Genomic DNA, 19,905 nt, shown 5'->3' on the forward strand with positions numbered 1-19,905 from the left:
CTTTGTTCCTGCCAGCCCGGCCCATTCCCACCACGGATTCTCGGATTCCCAGCGTGGCGTGTCCGATGAGCCAGAGTCTTCGCCCCGACATGATCCTCTCCCAGCCCTGCCCTCTACTCACCTCCTCCTCCCTGTCTCTCTCGCCGCCAAGGGGAAACCACTGGGGGGGGGGGTCAGTTGCCTGCCATCTCCCTCCTGCCCCTCTCCTTGCCCCCAGCCCTCCGCTGGCCACCAGGGGAATTGTGGTCAGATACAAGGAAGAACTTTTAGGGGTGTTATCAAGTGGGGAACTTGGACAGGTGGTAGGCTCCACTTTCCTGGGAGCCAAAAGAGTGCTGGCCAGCGGGTTGGGAGGGAGGGAAAGGAACGGTGTGCCTGGAGGCAGAGAGGTGGGCTGGGTGACTTCTCCAGTCTCCCTTCCGCCCTCAGACGGACGCCATCCCCAAAGCTTTGCTCCCCACAGATGTCTGGCTGCTCCGGTCTGGGAGCCAGTCCCAAACATTTCTCCATCCACCCTGGCTTAAAGCTGGGTTTCCACATCACTGGAAATGACTGCTGCTGTTGGACCCTCCCAGCTGCCTGCCTGACCCTGTGTCCTGGGCCCCAGTCCCTTCCCGGGCACCGTGAAGCCTCCCCAACCAGGGCCCGTCTTCCTCTTCATCTCCAAGAGTCCTGTGGCGGTTCAGATCTCCTACTCCAAACACCTTCCCACATCTTCCTTCTGTCCTTCTCCAGGAAGCCCTCACCTGGCCTCGCTTCCTCCTTCCTGCCTTGGCCCATCTCCCCAGTCCTGATGCCCCCCCCCCCCATTCTTTCAGCCAGAGCCTTCCAGTGTCTCTCCTGGCGTGTGTTGGGTCTTGCTTAGGTAAGCCAGGAGTTCTCAGAGGATGGGGCTTAGATCTCCCCCCACCCCGTCACTGACTGGAAACACCCCAGAAAAGTCCATGACAGCAGGGATTGAAGAAAAGAGGGAGAGGATGAGGGTGATTATCAGGGGAGGTGATGAGAAAGAACTGGCAAGAGTTGAAGCAGAAAGAAGTGTGTCTTCCCTGACCTCTGGCCCAGGTTGCAGGCCAGTGAAGAGAAAGGGGCCAGGCAGGAAGAGAGAAAGTCTGATGGCTTCTCTGGAGGGTCTAGGACCAGAGGTTCCCAGGAGGAGTTTACCAAGGCACAGGCTTGCTTTGGGAGCCAGTTGTTGAGGGTGGAGGGCACCTGTTCCACCGATCGGTCCCCTCTTTCTTGAGCCCTACCGCCTAATAGGAGTATTTGGATGCCCTGGGCTGACTGGAGCAAATCCAGAGTCATAAAAAGTGCTAACAAAAGTCCCCAGGCATCCTCCAGTCATGGCCTAGAAGAGAACCCACTGGATTCTAATCCTGGATCTGCCATTAATTAATTTGCTGAGTGATCTCTGGCAAGTTCCTCAGCTTCTCTGGGCCTCCCTTTCCTGTCCCCGCCCCTCCACCCCACGAACAGGTGCCTGAGGGACTGAGGGACGAGGTGGAGGTTCCCCCAGGCTGGCTCTGAGGCAGGGTGATGGATGGGATGATCTCTCGGGTCCCTTTCAGTGCTGGTGGTTAGGGCCAGTGGATGGTCCTGGGCCCTTCCCCTGGTCAGTGGAGGAGGCTGACGAAGGGGATACAGCCTGTTTCACTCCTGATGGGAACATTAATCTTACCTTCTTCCCCACCCCTCCTCAGGGGGCCTCCCGGTGAATCCCCTCCTGTGCTGGTGCGGGGGGGGGGGGCCCTCCCCAGACACTCCCCATCTTCCTGCCCACCTGGGGGCCCTGCATGGGAGCAGGAGCAAACCATGGGGAGAGAGACTAGCCCAGCACTCCTGATGAGCAATAATTTGTTTTATGACAGAAAAGGAAATTGTCTTCAGTTTCACAAGAGCGAAACGAATTCGTTTGAAGTAGTTTGCCCTGGGGCAGGCAGGAGAAGGTTTCTCTCTCTCTCTCTGGAGCTTGCCTTCGCTCTCCTCCACCCCCCCCCCCTTCCCTTCTAATTACTGCAGCTTCCAAGCTGTTGGCAGGAGTCGATGCCAGGCTGTCAGATGCCAGCTGCCCTAGGATCTCACCTCTTGGGTGTGGATGGGGGGGGGGGTGGTAATGGAGCCACAGGAACAAGGTGGGGTGGCTCTCGGTTCAGCCCCTGCCATGCCCGAAGCCTTACCTGGCACCATCATGGAGGGTGGAGGAGGGCTGGGGCAGAGGCCAGCTCCCCAGGACCCAGGAGAGTAGTCAGCTGTGGGGCCTTGGGCGAACACTAGCACCTTGATCCCCAGGGAGGGGCCGGGTGGGCTTTCCTGCATGCACTGCCTCTGTTTCCCCATCAGCCCTTCTTCCTCTGCCTAGAAGCAGAAGTCAGGCATCTGAGCAAGAGAAGGGACCATGGCCACCTACTGTGTCGAGACTCAAAGATTCATTTGGGGGCAGCCAGGATGGGGAGGAGAGTATCTGTGGATCATCAATGTTGTCCTTAAGAAGTCCAGGGGACTGGGGGCACCTGGGTGGCTCAGTCAATTAAGGGTCCAACTTTGGCTCAGGTCACGGTCTCATGGCTTGTGAGTTGGAGCCCTGCGTCAGCCTCCCTGCTGTCAGCACTGAGCCGGCTTCAGGATCCTCTGTCTCCCTCTCTCTGCCCCTCCCCTGCTCATGCTTGCGCTCAATCTCTCCCTCTCTCTCTCTTTCTCTCTCTGTCTCAAAAATAGGTAAATATTAAAAAAAAAAAAAAAGAAGTCCAAGGGACTGAAAATTCACGGGACCCTGCTATGCCCATTCTCAGGGTGGCTTCCTTCCTTCCTTCCTTCCTTCCTTCCTTCCTTCCTTCCTTCTTTCCTTCCTTCCCTTCTTCCTTCCTTCTTTCTTTCCTCCCACCTATTTATCCTTCCTTCCATTCATCCATTCAACAAACTTATAAAGCCCTTGTAGAGGGCCAGGCACCATTCCAGGCACTGGGAATGGAGTGAACAGAAGCTCCTGTCCCCACGGAGCTTACATTTAAGTGAGTAGGGTGTTAGCTACAGAGGGAAGGGGGGCTGTGTCGAGAGCACGTGCCTGGAATAGAGCAGGCATTTAAAAATATTTGCTGAATGAGTGACTAAGTGCCCAGTGTGAATCAGAGGTGACACTACAAAAGTTCAGCTGGTGAAGGAAAAAAAGAATCGCTTGTTTAACCCCTTCCCTGCCATGCCCTGCCTCCCCGCTCCCTTCCCTTCCAGGGAGCCTTCTCACCCTGGTCCTCAGTGAGGGTGTGAAGGGGCAGCTGGCTGCACGGAGAGCAGGCAGACGCCAGGCTCCAGGGCTACCAAGCTGGCACCACTGCTTGGCGCTGGGCGCCCTCTAAAACAACAAAGTTCGTGTCTCTAATTCGGCACTTCCTGTTTATCTTGATATTATCTCCTGTCCTTGAAGCCCACAGGCCCAATCAGAGCCGGGGCAAAGGGCAGGAGCTTTGGGGACTCTGAGAGAGGGAGAGGCAAGGTTTCTCCCCTCTAGGTTTCCAGGCTGTGCCCAAGGGCACTGGCCAGAGGTCTGAGGTCTAACGTTCCAGGGCACTCAGTGAGGAGCGCCCACAGACAGGGAGTTCCTAGATTCTGGGTCCTGGCCACCCTGGATTCTTGGGTCAATGACACCCCTGCTCCTCTGTGACTCCTGGCTTTCTGGACGCTGCAGAGGAGGGAGATTTCAGGGTGGATTTCAGGGCAAGCTTCGCCGCCCTCTCTTTCTCATTCCCAACATGGCTGGGAAGTTCTTCTTGACGTCTAACTTTAGTACCTTTCCTTAGCCTTTAGGAAGAGCTCCGATTTGGGGTTAACTGCCTCAGGTTCCCGAATCACCACCGTAGGCACCTTACAGATGAATCTTCTTCTAGATTTTGAAGTCTCCCTGGAACCAGCTGTCTTCCATAAAAGCAGCCCCTTGCCCTGTGAGTGTGTCCACTATGCCAGGCATCGGGATGGCTGTCCTGTGGGTGGTAGGATCAGGGCAAATTCCAGACAGGCCTCCACCCCGGCCAGAGGGGCAGGCCTCTGCCACCCCCAGAGCTCCAGGTAATAACCTAGGGGCCACGCCAGGCTCGCCAGCACCTGAGCCACCGGCAGCAGATAATGACGGGGGAGCTGGGCAGGCAGAGCCAACCCCTCAATCAGGAAGCAAATTAAAAAGGGGAGGAATCTCCCAGACAGACCACAACAATGAGACCGGCCCCCTTTCCAGGGCACTGCCCGCCCTCCCCCCTCCCCGCCCGATTTTGCCTGCCAGGTCCTGATATCAAGCCATCCCCTCTAATTCCCCTCTCATGGGATCCAGCTGGAGGCTCTCTGGCTGACCCTGGCTGCAGGTTGGTGGCAGTGCCCGAATGGCCCGGACACGGGATGTGGGCACTTTCAGTGAGCCTTGTCTGCTGGCTCGATCTTCGCTTCCTGAAAGGACACTGGGCACAGTGGCGGGTAAAGGGGAAGGGTCAAGGCATGCTTTTGGTGCAACATCTTGATGCATGCACACAAGGCAAGCTATGGGTGGCTGTGACAAAGGGATTTACAGAGAACCCACCAACCTCTGGCCTGGCAGTCCCTTGTCCTCGGCGAAGGATGCAAATAAATCCAGTGCAACATATATTTACTGCACAATCAGTACTAAGTCACTGTATGAGATGTTGGGGCGGGGGGGGGGTGTGTGTCGGAGTACGAAGATGACCAGAGAATGACCAGAGAAAATTCCAGTCTCCCAAGGGTCTCAATCTGACACACACACACACACACACACACACACACACACACACACACACACAATTATATCACCTATCGGTGCTAAGTGCTCTGTATTTTAGGACTCTGGGAACACAGAAAAGGGTAACTTGGAGAACTAGAGAAGGCTTCATAGAGGAGGGGGTGCATATGAGTGGGCCTTCAAAGGATCAGCAGGAGCTCACAGGCAGAGAAATGAGGAACAGCATTTTAGACATGGAACAGGATGTGTCATAAAAATGTGTGGACAATAAGGATGGAGTAGAAGCCCCCCCTTGGTGGCTGGGACCTGGAGAGAGAGAGGGGTGAGGCTGGAAAGGTGGGCTGAGATCAGATGGGGAATGGGGCTTACCTTCCAGGCTGAAGGGTATGGACTTTCTCTTGAAGGTAATGGGAAGCTATTGAATGTTTTTGAGCTGAGGCATGACGTAATCAGGATCCTGCCACGCTGGTGAGGATTTTAACTGTCCACAGAGGGACAAAGGAGATTCTGCTTTTTCTGCCTCTGCTTTTCTCCATGGTGGCTGTCCGGCCAGTTCTTTCTTCCAGCTTCCACTCACTGCCCTGGGTCCCTTTCCCCCAAACCTCCAATTCATTGTTCCAAGCAGACTGACAAGGCAGAGCCCTTGGGCTCTCACCCAAGGTCTGCATGTCCTAGACATCCTGCTGAGTCCTTCTACCTCCATCCCCAACCAGGGTCTAGGGTGGGGGAGGGTGGCGTGGCAGTGTGTGTGTGTAGTGGATGAATGGCAGGGAAGCTGGGCTCACTTTCTTCATGGATCTTTGGGTTTCAAGGCCCCTGTTGTATCTTCTCACCTGACCTGGGCTCCCGCCCTCACTGCTAATCTCCCCAACTGAGATGCTTCTGGAAGCTTTGGTGCCAGGGACACATTTTTCTAATCCACTCAGCCCAATGCTTAGCCACCCCCTTCTTAAAGAAAGGAGCTAGGCTGAGGGCTGGGTGGCATGAAAAAGGCTGTCTCTGCCCTCCAGGAGCCTACTGACCAGTAGGAAAGATAAGAAAAACAACTCCATGGAAACAGGGCACGTGGCAATTAGTTGCCACTGAACGAGGCAAGTTCAGAGGAGCAAGCGAGGGATGTGCTAAGAAGAGAAGACTTCATAGAGAAAGCAGGCTGTGAGCCAGCAGCTTGAAGGCTGATATGCCTTCCTGAGGCAGAGATGGGGGAGCCGGGGTGAAAATAGTTGGAGCAAAAGGGGGAAGGCTGGATGCGTTGGGTGGCTGGACGTGCCGGGACGGGCTGGAGGGTCTGTACAAGGACCAATGGAAATGGAGATCGCAAAGGTGACGGAGGCCATATAGGAGGGTCTCAAATGGCACGGGTAGCACTGGGGAGCCACTAGAGGTGTTGGAGATGGAGAGTGCCAAGCTACAGTGGCATCTCAGCATGATTAATCGGTTATTGGTTTAAAGGACGAGCTAGGCTATTGGGCAAGAAGTGGCAAGAAAGCCCATTTTTCAGGAGGCCTGAAAAATCACCCAGCCGAGAAGTAGAGAAGTCATTCCTATCACCACGTTGGTACTTCCCTAGAATTTCCACAGACCAGTGCCCACCTTCCAATTCATTCATTCATTCGTTCATTCATTCATTCATTCATGCATGCATTCATTCATTCAACAGGTATTTATTAAGCACTTACTGAGTACCAGGAGCCATGTTAGGCTCTTTCTCCATTGCCCCTTCTCTCTTGCTGACTTTAGAATGAGAAGACGGAGGTTAACAAACTCTCACCCATGGCACCTGGGGGACCTCAGCTCAGCCTCCTCCTCTCTACTCAAACTAATCCAGTAGCTTCCGTCTTTGGAGCAGGTATATGGGGGGAATGAGAGAACTACATGCAGCAAGGGATTGTGGGGTGGCACAGGGTAGGAAAGTTTGAGGACAGGAGGCTGAGCAGCTGGGGCAGCAGAAAGCTGTTGGTGGATGAGAAAAGCAACGTTGACCACGGAGGGGGCGGATATCTGGGGGAAGGAGGCTGGACAAGGAGGGAAAAATGGAGAAGGACGAGAAGGAGGCAAGCCTCCCGGTGAGGATGGGGGCCCAGAGTGAGGGAGGGACAAATCAGAGAGCTGGAGGAGGAAGTGGAGTCTTAGTAGCTAGAAGTGGGCGAGGGAGGCGGTGGGGGCTGGTAGGCGAGGGCAGAGGAAATGGGCCCAGGAGCTGGAGACAAAAGTCTGGGAGTCTGAGCCTCTGAGGAGCCACCTGGAAGGTGCAGGCAGCGGCAACATCAAACTTGGGATCCAGGGTTGGCTCTGGGAACGACTGCACTTGGGGGAGGGGGTGGCTCCAGGGGGAGCTGAGAGCACAAGAGGGGCCTGGACGTGCTATTACCCTGCTGGTCTCCAGCTCCTTCTAGCAGCCCTCTCCTCCCCTCTGAAGGCCACAGGGGACTCCCGAGTTCCACCCCCCAGCACAGAGCTCTAGGCCCTCTTGCGCCCACCGCTGGCCTACCTCATCTCTCCCTCCCACCCCCCACTGGTGGTGGGAAAGCGCGTTGTTCTTAGTTTGGAGGTGTGAACAGAAGGAGAGAGGGGGTCCCCTGCCAAATAGGGCCTGGGTCGTGTTAATAGTCCCTCTCTCGGCAAACACGGTCAGGGTCCCCACACACCCTTTCTGATCCGAAGGCTGGGAGAAGGGGTGTGGGCCAGCAGGTCCAGGCTAAGGGCTGAGTCTTTTTCTCGCCCCCCCCCCAACTGCCCCCACCCCAAGATTCTCCCATCTTTTGGACTCGACCTGCTACCTAAGCATATGGAACCGATTGAAAGAATTTGTATGCTCACCTTATAATTTATGCAAATCAACTCTGTAATTAACTATAATTTGGAGGCATCCTTTGGTATTTGAGACATTTATCCATGAGGAAATGCCCTAGTGATAATGCTCCTGTATTAACATTATTTACTCCACCTGTGTGGTCTCTCCAGCTTGTTTCCCCCCCCTCACTCTGATTTTCTGGGCTGGAAGGTGGGGAGGGACAGGGAAGCCCCTCCCTGGAGCCTGCCACAGTCCTGACGCCTGGATTCTCCCAGGGAGTTGTGCTGGCCCTGTCTTCCCAACTTAGCATAGGATTGAAGGAAGGGGTGCAGTTCTGCCTCCCGAGTCCCCCATCACTCTATTCTCTCCTGCCTGATGGGTGGGTTTCTGCTGAGCTTTTTAGTGCTCTTAAAGGCCTCAGTGTCCTCATCTCTAAAATGGGGAGAGGAAGGACCTGTCAGGGCCTTTACAGGATAATTACTGAAAAGCTAATGAAGGGACTGGGAATCCCCAGTCTAGAGATTTCTGGGGGTGTGGGGGGAGGGGCAGGATGAGAGTTCAGGATGAAGGCTCCTTGGCTCACCCTGTGCTACACTCAATGGGGGAGGTGGCATGCAACCTTGGGTCACCGGGTTCTGCGCATGTGCAGAGGGGTGCACAGCAGCACCTGTGCTCAGGGCCAAGGGCGCTGGGCTATGGCTGAGCATGGGATGCGATCTCATGAAAAGTCTCCAGGCCACTCTCCAATGTGGGTCAGAATTCCTAGCTTCAGAGAACTCGGGGAAACCGGTCTTATTCTGTTTGATCTCCTTTCTCCTTCCTGGTCCTTTGTCCCCCTCTGCTCCAGGACGTGCGCCTGTTAGCCAACACGCCTAAACTTACCACCACCCTAAAATTAAATTCCTGTAAATCGTTGGGGATGTGGGGCCACCACCTAAATTCACCTCCAGGCCCCGTCTCCCTTTCCAGGCCACCTTCCCAGCCTCTTCACTCTCCTGGAGTCCCAGGATTCCTGAACCGTCTATAAAAGTTCTTGGCTGGGCTCTGCCTCTAGTCTTCGGTGACCTCTTGCCCATCCCAAGCTGCCCCACCCTATCCTAAGTCGGGGAGATGGTCTTCCCACCCCATTTCACAATGAGAGATCCCAGATTCAAAAGGTGGCTTACATCAGGTCCTGAGCGTTCCAAGTTGGGGAGTATCTGAAAAGGGGGTGAAGGAAAGGAGGAGGAGGGATGAGGCTCCAGCAGAGGCAGGGGAGACCCGCTGGAAGAGCCATCCCTGATGGGGAGCTCTGCAGGGAGGGACTGACTTGAAGCGGGGGCGGGAGGGGGGGGCAGTTGCGTCTCAAGTCTTAAAAGTGGCACTTCCTTCTTTCCCACCAAATCTATGGAGAAAACCTCAGAAGGAGGGAGATGTAATGTGGAGAGTTCCAGCCATTCCAGATCTCTCCGCTGATCCTGTGAGAACCACTTTGTCCCTCTCCCACTGCCCGTCCAACTTCTGGGGAGGGAAGTCCTGTTCCCCCGTCCCCCACCCCCAGCTGCCTCTTCCAGCTGAAATCCTCCTTTCCTGGCAGACCTCGGAGACTCAGATCTCACCCCCTACCACTCCCCCCCAGGAGAGCCGGGGGGCCACTGTTTCCTGGATTATCCTAAAAGCTTCCGAGAGGGCCGAGGACTTGGCAACAGCCCTGCCAGAGACTCTCACCTCCCCCTCTGGCTCTGGCTGTCGCCTCCTTTATAAAAGCCTGGTTCTCCCATCACCCCCCCGCTTGCCCCTCACTGCCGCTGCCAGCTCTGGGCTCCATGGACTGGTAAGAGGGGCTGGGCTGTTCCCTGTCCGGTTCAGGGGACAAGAGGATCAAGTCTCCACTCCAAAAGGATCGCGGAGAAGGGTTTGGAAGGCTTGATTCTCTCTGAATCAGGAAGGAGGAGATAAGAGGGACTCTTATCTTGGGGGACTCTATATGGAGAATCAAAGAGGATTCTTTGGAGGTCTGTGGACTTGGCTGAGCTGAGATCTGGGGGCCAAGTGGGGCGGGGATTCACCAGTTAATAGATAACCAAGGGCTTCATTCTGAGAGAAAAGACGGGCGAATATTAATAGACATATAAGGCACACGCGCACCACATGGAAGTTCATGCGCGATAGAAGACCCGCAGAGGTAGTAAGGGAGAAACCTCTGTACATGTCCTGTGGGGAACTCCCTTTATGATGGAGACACGACAGACACCCCACATTCAAGCCCTAAAGGTACACGCAGGCACGATGGGTACACCCCCCCCCCCCAGCATACAGATATACTATCCTCAGCTGGGTTCATCTTCTAGACTAAAAACAGATGTGGATGCCAGCGAGAGTTGGATTTGTAATAGATTTAGTGTCCCGTATAGTGCCTGGCCCTAGGTAAGCCCTCAGTAAGTGCTGAATGAATACGGATGAATGAAAGAGAACCATTTGGTCCCAGCTCTGGACTCTGCCCAGTTTCCCAGGAACATGGGAGAGCAGGGTGGGAAGAGGGAAGGATAGCAGGAACGTGTTGGTGTCCAGGATCATTAGTTAGCAGGTTTCCGAGTGCAGCCTGAAGGCGGGAGTGGAAAGTGGAGAAGAGCGAACAATCGGGAATTAGGAGATGGGGGGGTTTTGGTCCCTGCTCTGCTTCTGACTTTCTGTGTGACTTTGAGCTACGTGCCTCCCTGTTCTGGGGTCCAGTTTCCCTACCAGTAAAACAAGGGCTTGCATTGGACGATTGTTACGGGCAGACCAGCTTTAATACTTTCGTAGGTCAGTCTCCACAGAAGGACAACTGAGATTTAGAAAGGACCCCAGATATAACTGTGACTTGTCCCCGCAATCCAAGATGGGACCCGTTTGTCCTATTACAGTCGGGATCATGGATGGCTTTGATAGGGAGATCAGTTTAAGAATGCCACCCCCTTCACCTTCTGCATCTAGGGGAGCCGGACTCTCTGGGCCATCACTTCTGCCCTAGGGAGGCCAGATAGAGTAGCAGGCAGAACAATGGCTTTGGAGCCTGACAGATCTGGACTCAGTTTCCTTCTCTGTCTCATTTAACAGCTCTGTAATCTTGGTCAGGTCATTTCACATCTTTGATCCTCGGCTCCTCATTTGCACGATGGGAATAATAATAATAGTGACTTTGCTGCATGCCCGTGAGAATTAGAGATATTTGTGGGAAGCACCTGGAGCATAGTATATGCTCAATAAAGACACAGCAGCTATGGTGTCCCCGGGGACTAGTGAGGCTCCTCCAGGTACAAAATGATTGCTGATTGCTGACCGTAAATGAGGTGTAAGAAGAGGGGCAGCAGGACTGGACATTTGTGGCAACATCTGTCTATTTACATCTTTGGGGGAATGACGAAGAAGGCTAGAAATGGCCCGATTCCTGGGCAAATCTCAGTCTGTGTGGGAGCCGACGTGGTAAGCAGCATTGTGCAATGTTGAGAAGACGTAAGAGTACCGGGCAGTGGTTCTGTTAGCAGTCATATCGACATCAGACCATGGGCACCGTGTAGTAGGAAAACGTCTGGCCAGTGGGAAATGGAAAGGACTGGAACCAGAAGAATGCAAGTAGAGGGGGACCGGGAAGAAAGACAGCACCCCGAGTCAGAGGCAGACAGCTACGCAGGGCGAGAAAGCAGGATGGCTGAATTTTTCTGAGAGGGCTGGACTGGGACCCTAGGCGGCCGCCAGTCAGGGTGGGGTGAGATTAAAGAGGGCCTGGGGTGAAAGTGGGGTGGGAAGTATGCTATCCAGGGGCTGGATCCCTTTCTCTGTTGCTTTCCAGGGAATGATGGCAGGAGCCAGGAAGATAAGATAATCTGGTGCCTATAAATAAATGGGAGGGTGGACTCAGATCCCTCAGCAGAGTGTTAGCACCTTAAGAGCGGCAGCTTCAGGAATAGCCAGAAGGCCAGCGGGCTGCAGGGAGGTGGAGGCAGAGAATGCCTATGGGTAAAATGAGACTTAACATAGGAGCCTGAATCACGGGTTCTCTTCTAGACGTGACTGTGAACTGGGATGCAGACCCAAATTGCAGAGATTTGCAGGCTGAGTGAAAAGAGATAAAACCGTGTTGACAGAGAATTGTTGATGTTGCAGTGGCCACAAAGACCCAGAGCAGTTCTAGAGAGTTCTACATCACAGGGGTCTGAGTGTCCGGAAGAAGGAAATTTGACTGACTGGAAAGTATGATCCCTGACATCCCGAAACACCCCGAGGCTCCCCAGGAGCTTGTCTTTTACTCTGCAAGGCAGCTGCTCTGCCTGCATTTAACTGAGGAGGAAACTGAGGCTCAGAGTGACTTAACCCACCAGCTCAGCTCAGCAAGTACAGGGCTGGGGCTACAATTTGGGTCCACCAACTCCCAGTCCAAAGATCTTGTGAATATACCTTAACCCAACGAACATTTGCTGGGAACCTACTTATTTAATAATTACAACCACATCTTCCCTTTTCTGCGACCTTACCAGGGGACCCAGGGGCTACGTGTTTTAGGTACATCAGTTCCTTTAAGCCCCAGGAAAGTCTCCCAACTTGAACTCAGGTTGCCCAGATGAGGGAATTGAGTCTTAGAAAAGAGGGAGATGGACAGAACGAATCAGACCTTGACTCTGAATCTAAGAACGTGTGTGTTTGGGGAGGGGGCGGGGAGCACACAAAGACTGCTTTTCAAGGGGCTTGTGGATTCAGTTTAGCCGTTTTATAGTGGCACTTCGAGCGTGTCCCAAACGGAAATTCGAGTCTAGTAAAGCAATAGTGGCGGAATCGCGGCTGCAGAGGTGAGATTCAATCAGCCTAAACTTTGGTGCTGCTGTGCCTAATACGACTGTAAAGACAAAAAACGAAATTTAAAAGGCCGATGGCAAAACGCGTAGGGAAAGCCAAACGGCGCAACGAAGAAAAAAAAAAAAATATATATATATATATATATATATATGGAAATTGATCAGAATTCCGGTGCAAGAAAGGAGTCGCTTCGGGAGGTCAAGGCGGTGGGTAGAGGAGGCACCAATCACCAATCGGGAAGGGAGCATCGGACTATCCGGGCGGGCGCACAGGCCAGCCCGGCGAGGAAGAGGGAGGAACTCCTCTAACCACCGGGCGTTCCGTATCTCGATCAACTGGGACCTTGAGAGTTTTTCGGTGGGCGCCGTGAACGCCCTGAAATTTTGCCAGAATGCTGCCCTGTGTGTGTGCATTTTTTTCCTCAAAGGAATCCCAGACCCTTCTCCAAACTTGGGTTTAGACAGTCAGGTGAGAATCGTGGCAAGGGGTCGCTCAATTCTTTCCAGAGGTGTCCCTTCCCAGGGCCATTCAGGAGCCTGCCCCAGCTTTCAGGGCTGGGTGCGCGGGAGGCAAGGGTGGCAGGGCGTATGTAGGCTGAGCAGCTCCCGGACGGAGGGGGTCGCGTACTTGAGAGGTGGTCTTAGGAGGTGCTGGGGTTGCTGCCCAAGGGGAGATGGGGAGTGGGGACTGAGGGGGTCTGGGAGACGAATAGGGGAAGGCAGACCCGGGCAAGTTGGGGAGCAGGGGAGTAGGGCAGAGGAGAAGAGGAGTCCACCCCAAAAAGGCGAGTGGCCGGAGAGGGGGGGAAGCCAGAAAGGCAGGGCGAAAATGCCCGGGGAGGGTGGTGGTGGTGGAGAGGAGCGGCGGAGAGAATGGTGGAGGAGGGCCACAGCCCAGAGTTCTCACGGCCTAGGCCCGAGGTAGACCGGACACAGCCTTGGCGCTCAGTCCTGTTTCCTTTTCCTCTCAGTACCCGGACCGCGCTGCCGGGCCGGGCGGGTGGATCGAGCGCCCTGGAAGCCAGCGGCGCCCCAAAGGAGTCTCCTTTTCACGCGGAGAACCCGGCCCCTCCTCCAGGCCCCCAGGGTCCGAGTCCTGCTTCCCCCGCCACCCGGAGCCGGCTCCGGGGCAGTTTTCCACCCGAGGGGCGTGTCTCGGAACCTGGGGAACGCTCCGCCCAGGACCCCCTCCTGAGGACTGGAGGGGCGAGGGAGGAGCGAGGGAGGGGCGGGAGGCGACCTAGTTAGCGAGCCCGCCCCCTCTCCGCCGGCCGGGCCTCGCCGGGCCTCCCGTCCGGCCGAGCCCGCAAGGGTTAAAGGCGGCGGCAGGTGAGGTGGGCGGGGCCGCGGACTCGGGGAAAAAGGAGCGCAGGGCAGAGGATGAAGGCAGAGAGCGCGGGTGAGTCACGGGCGGAGCTGGCCTCGCTCGCTCGCTCGCTCCCTGGCTCCCGCCCGCCCTCCGCCCTCCCGCTGGCCCTCCGCCCCTCCTCCGCCTCCCGCTGCCCGCCGCCCGCCGCCGGGTCCGGTCGCGGCCCCCGCTCGTCCTCGGCTCCTGCCCCTCGCCTCCGGAGAGCCCGCCGGCGCGCGGGGCCCATGAGCGCCCGTGGGTAGCGCGCCAGCCAGCCGTGCCCGGAGCCCGAGCGCAGCCTCCAGGTAGGAGCCAGGGTCTGGGCGGCCAGGGGTGCGCGATCCCGGGCTCCTCTCGGAAAGACGCGCCGCGCACTCGCCACAGCCTCCCGTGGCCTTGGGGGAGGTGGTCCTAAAGAATCCGAGGGGCTTGGAGCCCCCCGGCCGAGTGAAACCTGGGCGGAAGGGCGAGACGAGGGACCGAGGAGGCTGGAGACCGGGGAAACTGGAGCGACTGGGACAACCGGAGGACTGGAACCTTGAGGACTGGGAGTACGGAAGTCCTGACCACCTGAGCGCCGGTGATCGGGAGAGGGAGGCGGCGGAAGGGGGAAGAAGGGTGTCTCTACCCGGCTTCCTGCGTTGGGGAGCGGGAAGCCGGGAGTGCGCGCCCTGCTGTCTCCCTTCCCGAAACTTTGCAGGCAGGCCGTGGCATCCCAGGACTGGACTCCCTGGCCCTGTGTCGGGAGAGGCCACTCTGGAGCCTGGGTCGTTAGCTTCCCCGCCCCCCCGGTCCCTGGGGCAGTTCCCAGACGCCAAAAGCTATTAGGGTCCCAGGCCTCTTTGCTCCCGCCCAGCCCCTTCTGGGCTGCCCCGCCTGGGCCTGAGTCTCCATCTCTGCTGCTTCACCCTTGTTCCTTTTTTGGGGTAAGGCAGCGGGAGCCTGAGTAGGCGCCCCAGTCCCCCTCTCCCTCCCTCTCCAAAACTACCAGGGACACCTCTTTGGTCCCAGAGGCCAAAGGTGGTAGGGTCAGCTGAACCCTGCTGTGGGAAGAAGTCCCTGCCCTAAACCACTGCACCTCCTCCCCCACCATCAGAGAAGGCCAGGCACACAAGCCCGACACCTGAGGCACCAGGGCTCCCAGGCTTTAGAGAGGTGGTGAGAGAAAAAGGACTTTCAAGTCACAGATATGTGGTTAAGAAAGAGAGGGGTGGGTATCTTTTGGTGCCCAACGGTGTAGGGAAAGGGTAACAGACCAGGAGTCCGGAGACCTGGTTCACAGAGGTACATAAAGTATGCATTTGTTGATTGAACAAATAAATGAATGTCTGTTCAAGTCATTTCTCCAAATGCTGCCTCAGTTTCCTCTTTTTTTTTTTTTTAAATAAGAGGGTTGGCCTGAAGCAGTGATTCTCAGTTTGTCTGTATATTAGAACTGTCTGCAGAACACCTAAGAACGATCCAAGCCTAGAATGCACCCCCTTATATAGTCTCTTGGGGTAATTCTTCTCAGTGTCTGTGATTCTGGCTTTCCTTGTTGCCCTCCGCTGTCCCCACTTCGACTCTGCATCCCGTAAGGGGGTGACAGTTTTACCTTTCACAGCTTGCTAGTAAGCTCTTCTCTTGTTGACCCCTTCTCTGGGGAAGCTGACCCCTCCCAGCTTCACATCTGGGTCTCCCCCAGATTGGAGGAGGGCACGGGTAACAGCCAGACAGCCAGCTGTGTGGCTGTGTGGGTCAGGACAGGAGAGGAAGCTTAACTTTCTCTGGTGGGGAGAAGTCCCCTGGGAATCAACACTGAACCTGCACCCCAGGGAGGTGAATTCCTGCCTGAGGGAGAGGGGTGGGGGCCAGGAATGGAAGTGGGTTTGGTGGAGCCATCTGGACAGAGAGCGGAGGGCAATGGTAGAGAACAGTGAAATGCTCTTCCTCATTGAACATGCCTCAGGGGCGGAATGAGGTCTCTTTCCCCAATATCTCAGAACCTGCTTTGAGCTTTGGAAAATCAGGTCACCTCAAGCTTTGAGTTTCAGAAACAGACCACCTCCCTCTCCTCATCTGTGTCCTGAGTTAAACTAGGGAAGCCGAGATGGGTGTAGACCCTCCATTTGGGCTGGAAGCAGGGCTGCAGAAGGTAAACGCCACACTGCCCTTTGCGCTGGTCTGGGCAGATAGGGTGGGGATGGTTTTAGCATGGAACTGTAGGTGTATCTGACCTACCAGCCTGGGACCAGCCCAACTGTCAGGATGAGCTGGGCCCCATAGGAGGGATCAGCTAGGAGAAGGTAGACTCCCCCGCCTTGGCTGAGAACCTCACACCCTCAACCCTTCCTAGCACTCCCAAATTCTGTTAACTGGTCGTTAGTCCCCACTCGGAGGTGTGCTCCTCTTTTGCAGTGGCCAGTCCCAGTCGGGAGAGGAGCACTTTGCGGGGAGGCCGTCTGGGTTAGGACTGAAAGTGACTTGGTTACTTTGCTCACTTCACCTCCTCTTTGCCTCCTTTAGGTCCTACCTGAGGTGCCCCTGACCATCCCTGTTCCCCACCCCACCCCGGATCCCGGCAATGCTAACCGCTGTCTGCGGCTCTCTGGGCAGCCAGCACACGGACGCGCCTCACGCCTCCCCGCCGCGCCTCGACCTGCAGCCTCTCCAGACATACCAGGGCCACACGAGCCCGGAGGCCGGGGACTACCCCTCCCCGCTGCAGCCTGGAGAGCTGCAGAGCCTCCCGCTGGGCCCTGAGGTGGACTTCTCACAGGGCTATGAGCTGCCGGGGGCCTCCTCTCGGGTAACCTGCGAGGACCTGGAAAGCGACAGTCCCTTGGCCCCGGGACCCTTTTCCAAGCTCCTGCAGCCGGACATGTCCCACCATTACGAATCGTGGTTCCGGCCAACTCACCCAGGCACTGAGGATGGCTCCTGGTGGGACCTTCATCCGGGCACCAGCTGGATGGACCTCCCCCACACTCAGGGCGCGCTCACCTCGCCTGGCCACCCCGGGGCGCTTCAGGCTGGCTTGGGGGGCTACGTCGGAGACCACCAGCTTTGCGCACCGCCTCCCCACCCGCACCCGCACCACCTCCTCCCAGCCGCCGGAGGGCAGCACCTCCTGGGGCCTCCCGACGGGGCCAAGGCCTTGGAAGCGGCCGCCCCGGAGTCCCAGGGGCTGGATTCCAGTCTGGACGGAGCAGCCCGGCCCAAAGGCTCCCGGCGGTCAGTGCCCCGCAGCTCAGGCCAGACCGTGTGCCGCTGCCCCAATTGCCTGGAGGCGGAGCGACTGGGGGCTCCGTGCGGGCCCGACGGGGGCAAGAAGAAGCATTTGCACAATTGCCACATCCCGGGCTGCGGGAAAGCCTACGCCAAGACGTCGCACCTGAAGGCGCACCTGCGCTGGCACAGCGGCGACCGTCCCTTCGTGTGCAACTGGCTCTTCTGCGGCAAGCGCTTCACGCGCTCCGACGAGCTGCAGCGCCACCTCCAGACCCACACGGGCACCAAGAAGTTCCCCTGTGCCGTCTGCAGCCGCGTCTTCATGCGCAGCGACCACCTGGCCAAACACATGAAAACCCACGAGGGCGCCAAGGAGGAGGCTGCCGGGGCGGCCGCGGGCGAGGGCAAGGCCAGCGGAGCGGTGGAGCCCGCCGGGGGCAAAGGCAAGCGGGAGGCCGAGGGCGGCGCGGCTCCCTCCAACTGAGCTCCTCCGGTACCGCCCCCCCCCCCCATTGGTCTCCTCTGGGGGCATCCGAAGAGCTTTCCTCCTGGCCTGATGCCTTTGGGGGGCGACTTGAGGAAGAGGAGAAGGTGGTTATTTATTGAGGGGGAGGAAAAGTGGTGCCGGGTCGGGGAGACGGGGCGCTAGGTAGGGGTGTTTTGGTCTCGGGGCCGGACGAAAAGTGTTTGGCTAGGCTGGGGGAGCTGCGCATGCCCCTCTGTCCCCCCCCCCCCTTCATCCCTTATTTCGCTCCTGTCCCCAGGCTCGGGGGTTGGGGTGGGGTACCCCTACCGCGCCTGGAAGGTGGAGGGGACCTGCTGGAAGAGACGGCGCGTCCCTGGAGCAGAGAGGAGTGGGGCCGCCCCGGGCGCTGAGGGTAGTTGTCTGGACACGTCCTTAGCGCCTGGGAACCGGGACATAAAAGCGCCTCCGGACCCGCCCTGCGGCCCGGGTCCCTTTCATCCCGCTTTTAGTGCTTCTGTCCCTATGGTTTCCCGAGGGAGAGCTGAGGTGGGGTAGGGGAGGCAGGGGTCCCCCTTAGGGAGCGGTCTCTATCTGGTTGGGAGGGTTGTTGCTGTAGAAATAACTCCTTTGATGTGCCTCCCGGTTAACCCTTCCAAACCCACTCTGATGGGGCCATGAAGGAAGAGAGGAAGCGGCCAGAATCCGGGACAGCCGTGCAGCCAGAGCTGTAGGGTCGAGGGGAGAGCTAGATTGGGAAGGGGGAGGGCAAAAAAAAAAAAAAAAAAAAAAAAAAAGTCCCCTTCTAAAAGGAGAGAAAGGGATTTGGCGGGGCAGTGGAAGGAGCTAACCCCTTCCCTCTCTAGCTCGGATTCAGTCCTTAACTCATGGTTTTTTATGAAAAATAAAGTTCAGTATCGTCCACATTCCCCATCTGTTACCTGATGTAGGTTTTCAAAACAGCCAGAAACCCCCACCCTAGAATTGATATAGGTCCCTCATCCCAGGTCACCCATCATTTGCTTCTCCCTTAGGGACGAGAGGAAGAGGGTCACTTGGTTGACCAGGGAGTAGGTGAGGTGTCCCAGCACAGGGACCTACAGTGGTCCCCACTTGGAGCGGAGGACTCTGCCCCTGCCCACCTGCTCACTAAGCCCCAGCTCTTTCTTTGCTCTGACCTTTCCTTTCTCTGCTGCCTGCAAGACTGGCCCCTCCTATAGAGTGTGTGTTAGAAGGCTCCTTTCTCCCCATTTTAACTCCGGGCAGGGGGACTCCCTTTGCATATGAAGGAGGTGTTCTCCTAGTGGAAGGGGTCTGTCTTCTGAGGTGATATCCAGGAAGCTGTTCCTGTCCCCTTCTTTAGATGCTAGAAATACATCCTGATTGTGATCCTGGAGTGGGGACTGGGGAGGGGAAAGCCTAGCAGGGGCAGAGCCAGAGTCAGGCAAAGGGAAGGAAGCTGATGGGGGAAGGATCTGGAACTAGCAGGCTTTCCCAGGCTAGAGGTAGAGGCCATAACATTCCCCCTGACTTCCCCTTCCCCCTTGCCCCTCTTTCTCTACCCGGACCCCTATGCGAGGATTAGTTGTGTATTGATTTTTAAGTTATAAGCAAAAGGTATTTTATTTAATATTAGGGCACGTGTGTGTGCATGTTGTTTGTACGTGTGTGTGTGTTTCTCTACTGAGCCTGGGGTCTCCAGCTAGAGAGACCCCACCTTGTTCACCCCGTCCAAGGTCCTAGGACATAGGCCCACAGCGTCTCTTCCTCCCTTAGGGATGCTGGAGCCCAGTCCCCAGGACTGGGAGCTAAATGGGAAGTGGGTCTGGGGTCTGGGTAGGAATATGTGTTTGTGTAAAAAAGGGAGCCCTTCTTAAAAGGGACAGGGTGACTCTCCCTGAGAGGCTCATGGGCCTGGGGTAGTTTAAGAAGTAATGTTCTTTCTTTTTGCTCCCTCTTTTCCCTACCTCTTGCTACCCCAACCAGAGGTCCCTTTCCTTGCTGAGAGGGTTGGGGGCAGGAGAGATCTGGGAGCGCCTGCAGGCTGCCTGGGCAGGTGGAGAGAGGGGGAGAGAGGGAGGGCACTGTGGGTGTGGGATGCCTTTCTCCTCCACCCATCGAAACCAGCCACCCCCTCCTGGTGCCACCAGGACAGTCTTCCCCAGTGACCATCCTATGGGGAACTCCTGAATGGCTGTTCGAGGTTGTAGGGGGACACCGATGTTCCCCCTACGGAGGCCTTGAGCTCCAAGGGTGCCGGTGCGGGCTTCGGATAGGTTTTCTTCTGCTCCCCTCCTTCATAGATCTAGGTTGCTTGGCTGTCTGCCCCCCTTCTAGGCAGCCCCCTAGAGGAGAAATGTAGGATTTTTTTTTTTCCTTTTAACTGCTGTGAACCCACTTTGGGGGCGGGGGGAGGAGGAGGAAGAAACAGCCTGTGTTTTTTATGCCATAATAAAGTCATCAACCACATCATTGCTTCATTTGTCTTCCAGCTCTGGTTTCCTTTTTGACTCAGTGTCCCTTAGCAGTGAGGACGAGGCCGGC

The 19,905-nt window shown here is 56.5% G+C and overlaps 1 protein-coding gene across 1 annotated transcript; it reads left to right on the plus strand.

The window, feature by feature from the left end:
- Positions 1 to 13,855: 13,855 nt before the first annotated feature.
- On the plus strand, positions 13,856 to 19,830 carry SP6 (Sp6 transcription factor). The gene is made up of 2 exons (XM_006940264.5): positions 13,856 to 13,993; positions 16,194 to 19,830. The coding sequence occupies exon 2, from the start codon at positions 16,252 to 16,254 to the stop codon at positions 17,380 to 17,382; it is 1,131 nt and encodes a 376-aa protein (XP_006940326.2). The 5' UTR covers positions 13,856 to 13,993; positions 16,194 to 16,251; the 3' UTR covers positions 17,383 to 19,830.
- The last annotated feature ends 75 nt before the right edge of the window (positions 19,831 to 19,905 follow it).

The sequence above is a fragment of the Felis catus genome, chromosome E1 (genome assembly GCF_018350175.1).
Source record: "Felis catus isolate Fca126 chromosome E1, F.catus_Fca126_mat1.0, whole genome shotgun sequence".
NCBI classification, from domain to species: domain Eukaryota; kingdom Metazoa; phylum Chordata; class Mammalia; order Carnivora; family Felidae; genus Felis; species Felis catus.

Coding starts and splice junctions, on each gene's coding strand:
- SP6 (XM_006940264.5), top strand. CDS start 16,252: ATGCTAACCGCTGTCTGCGGCTCTCTGGGCAGCCAGCACACGGACGCG.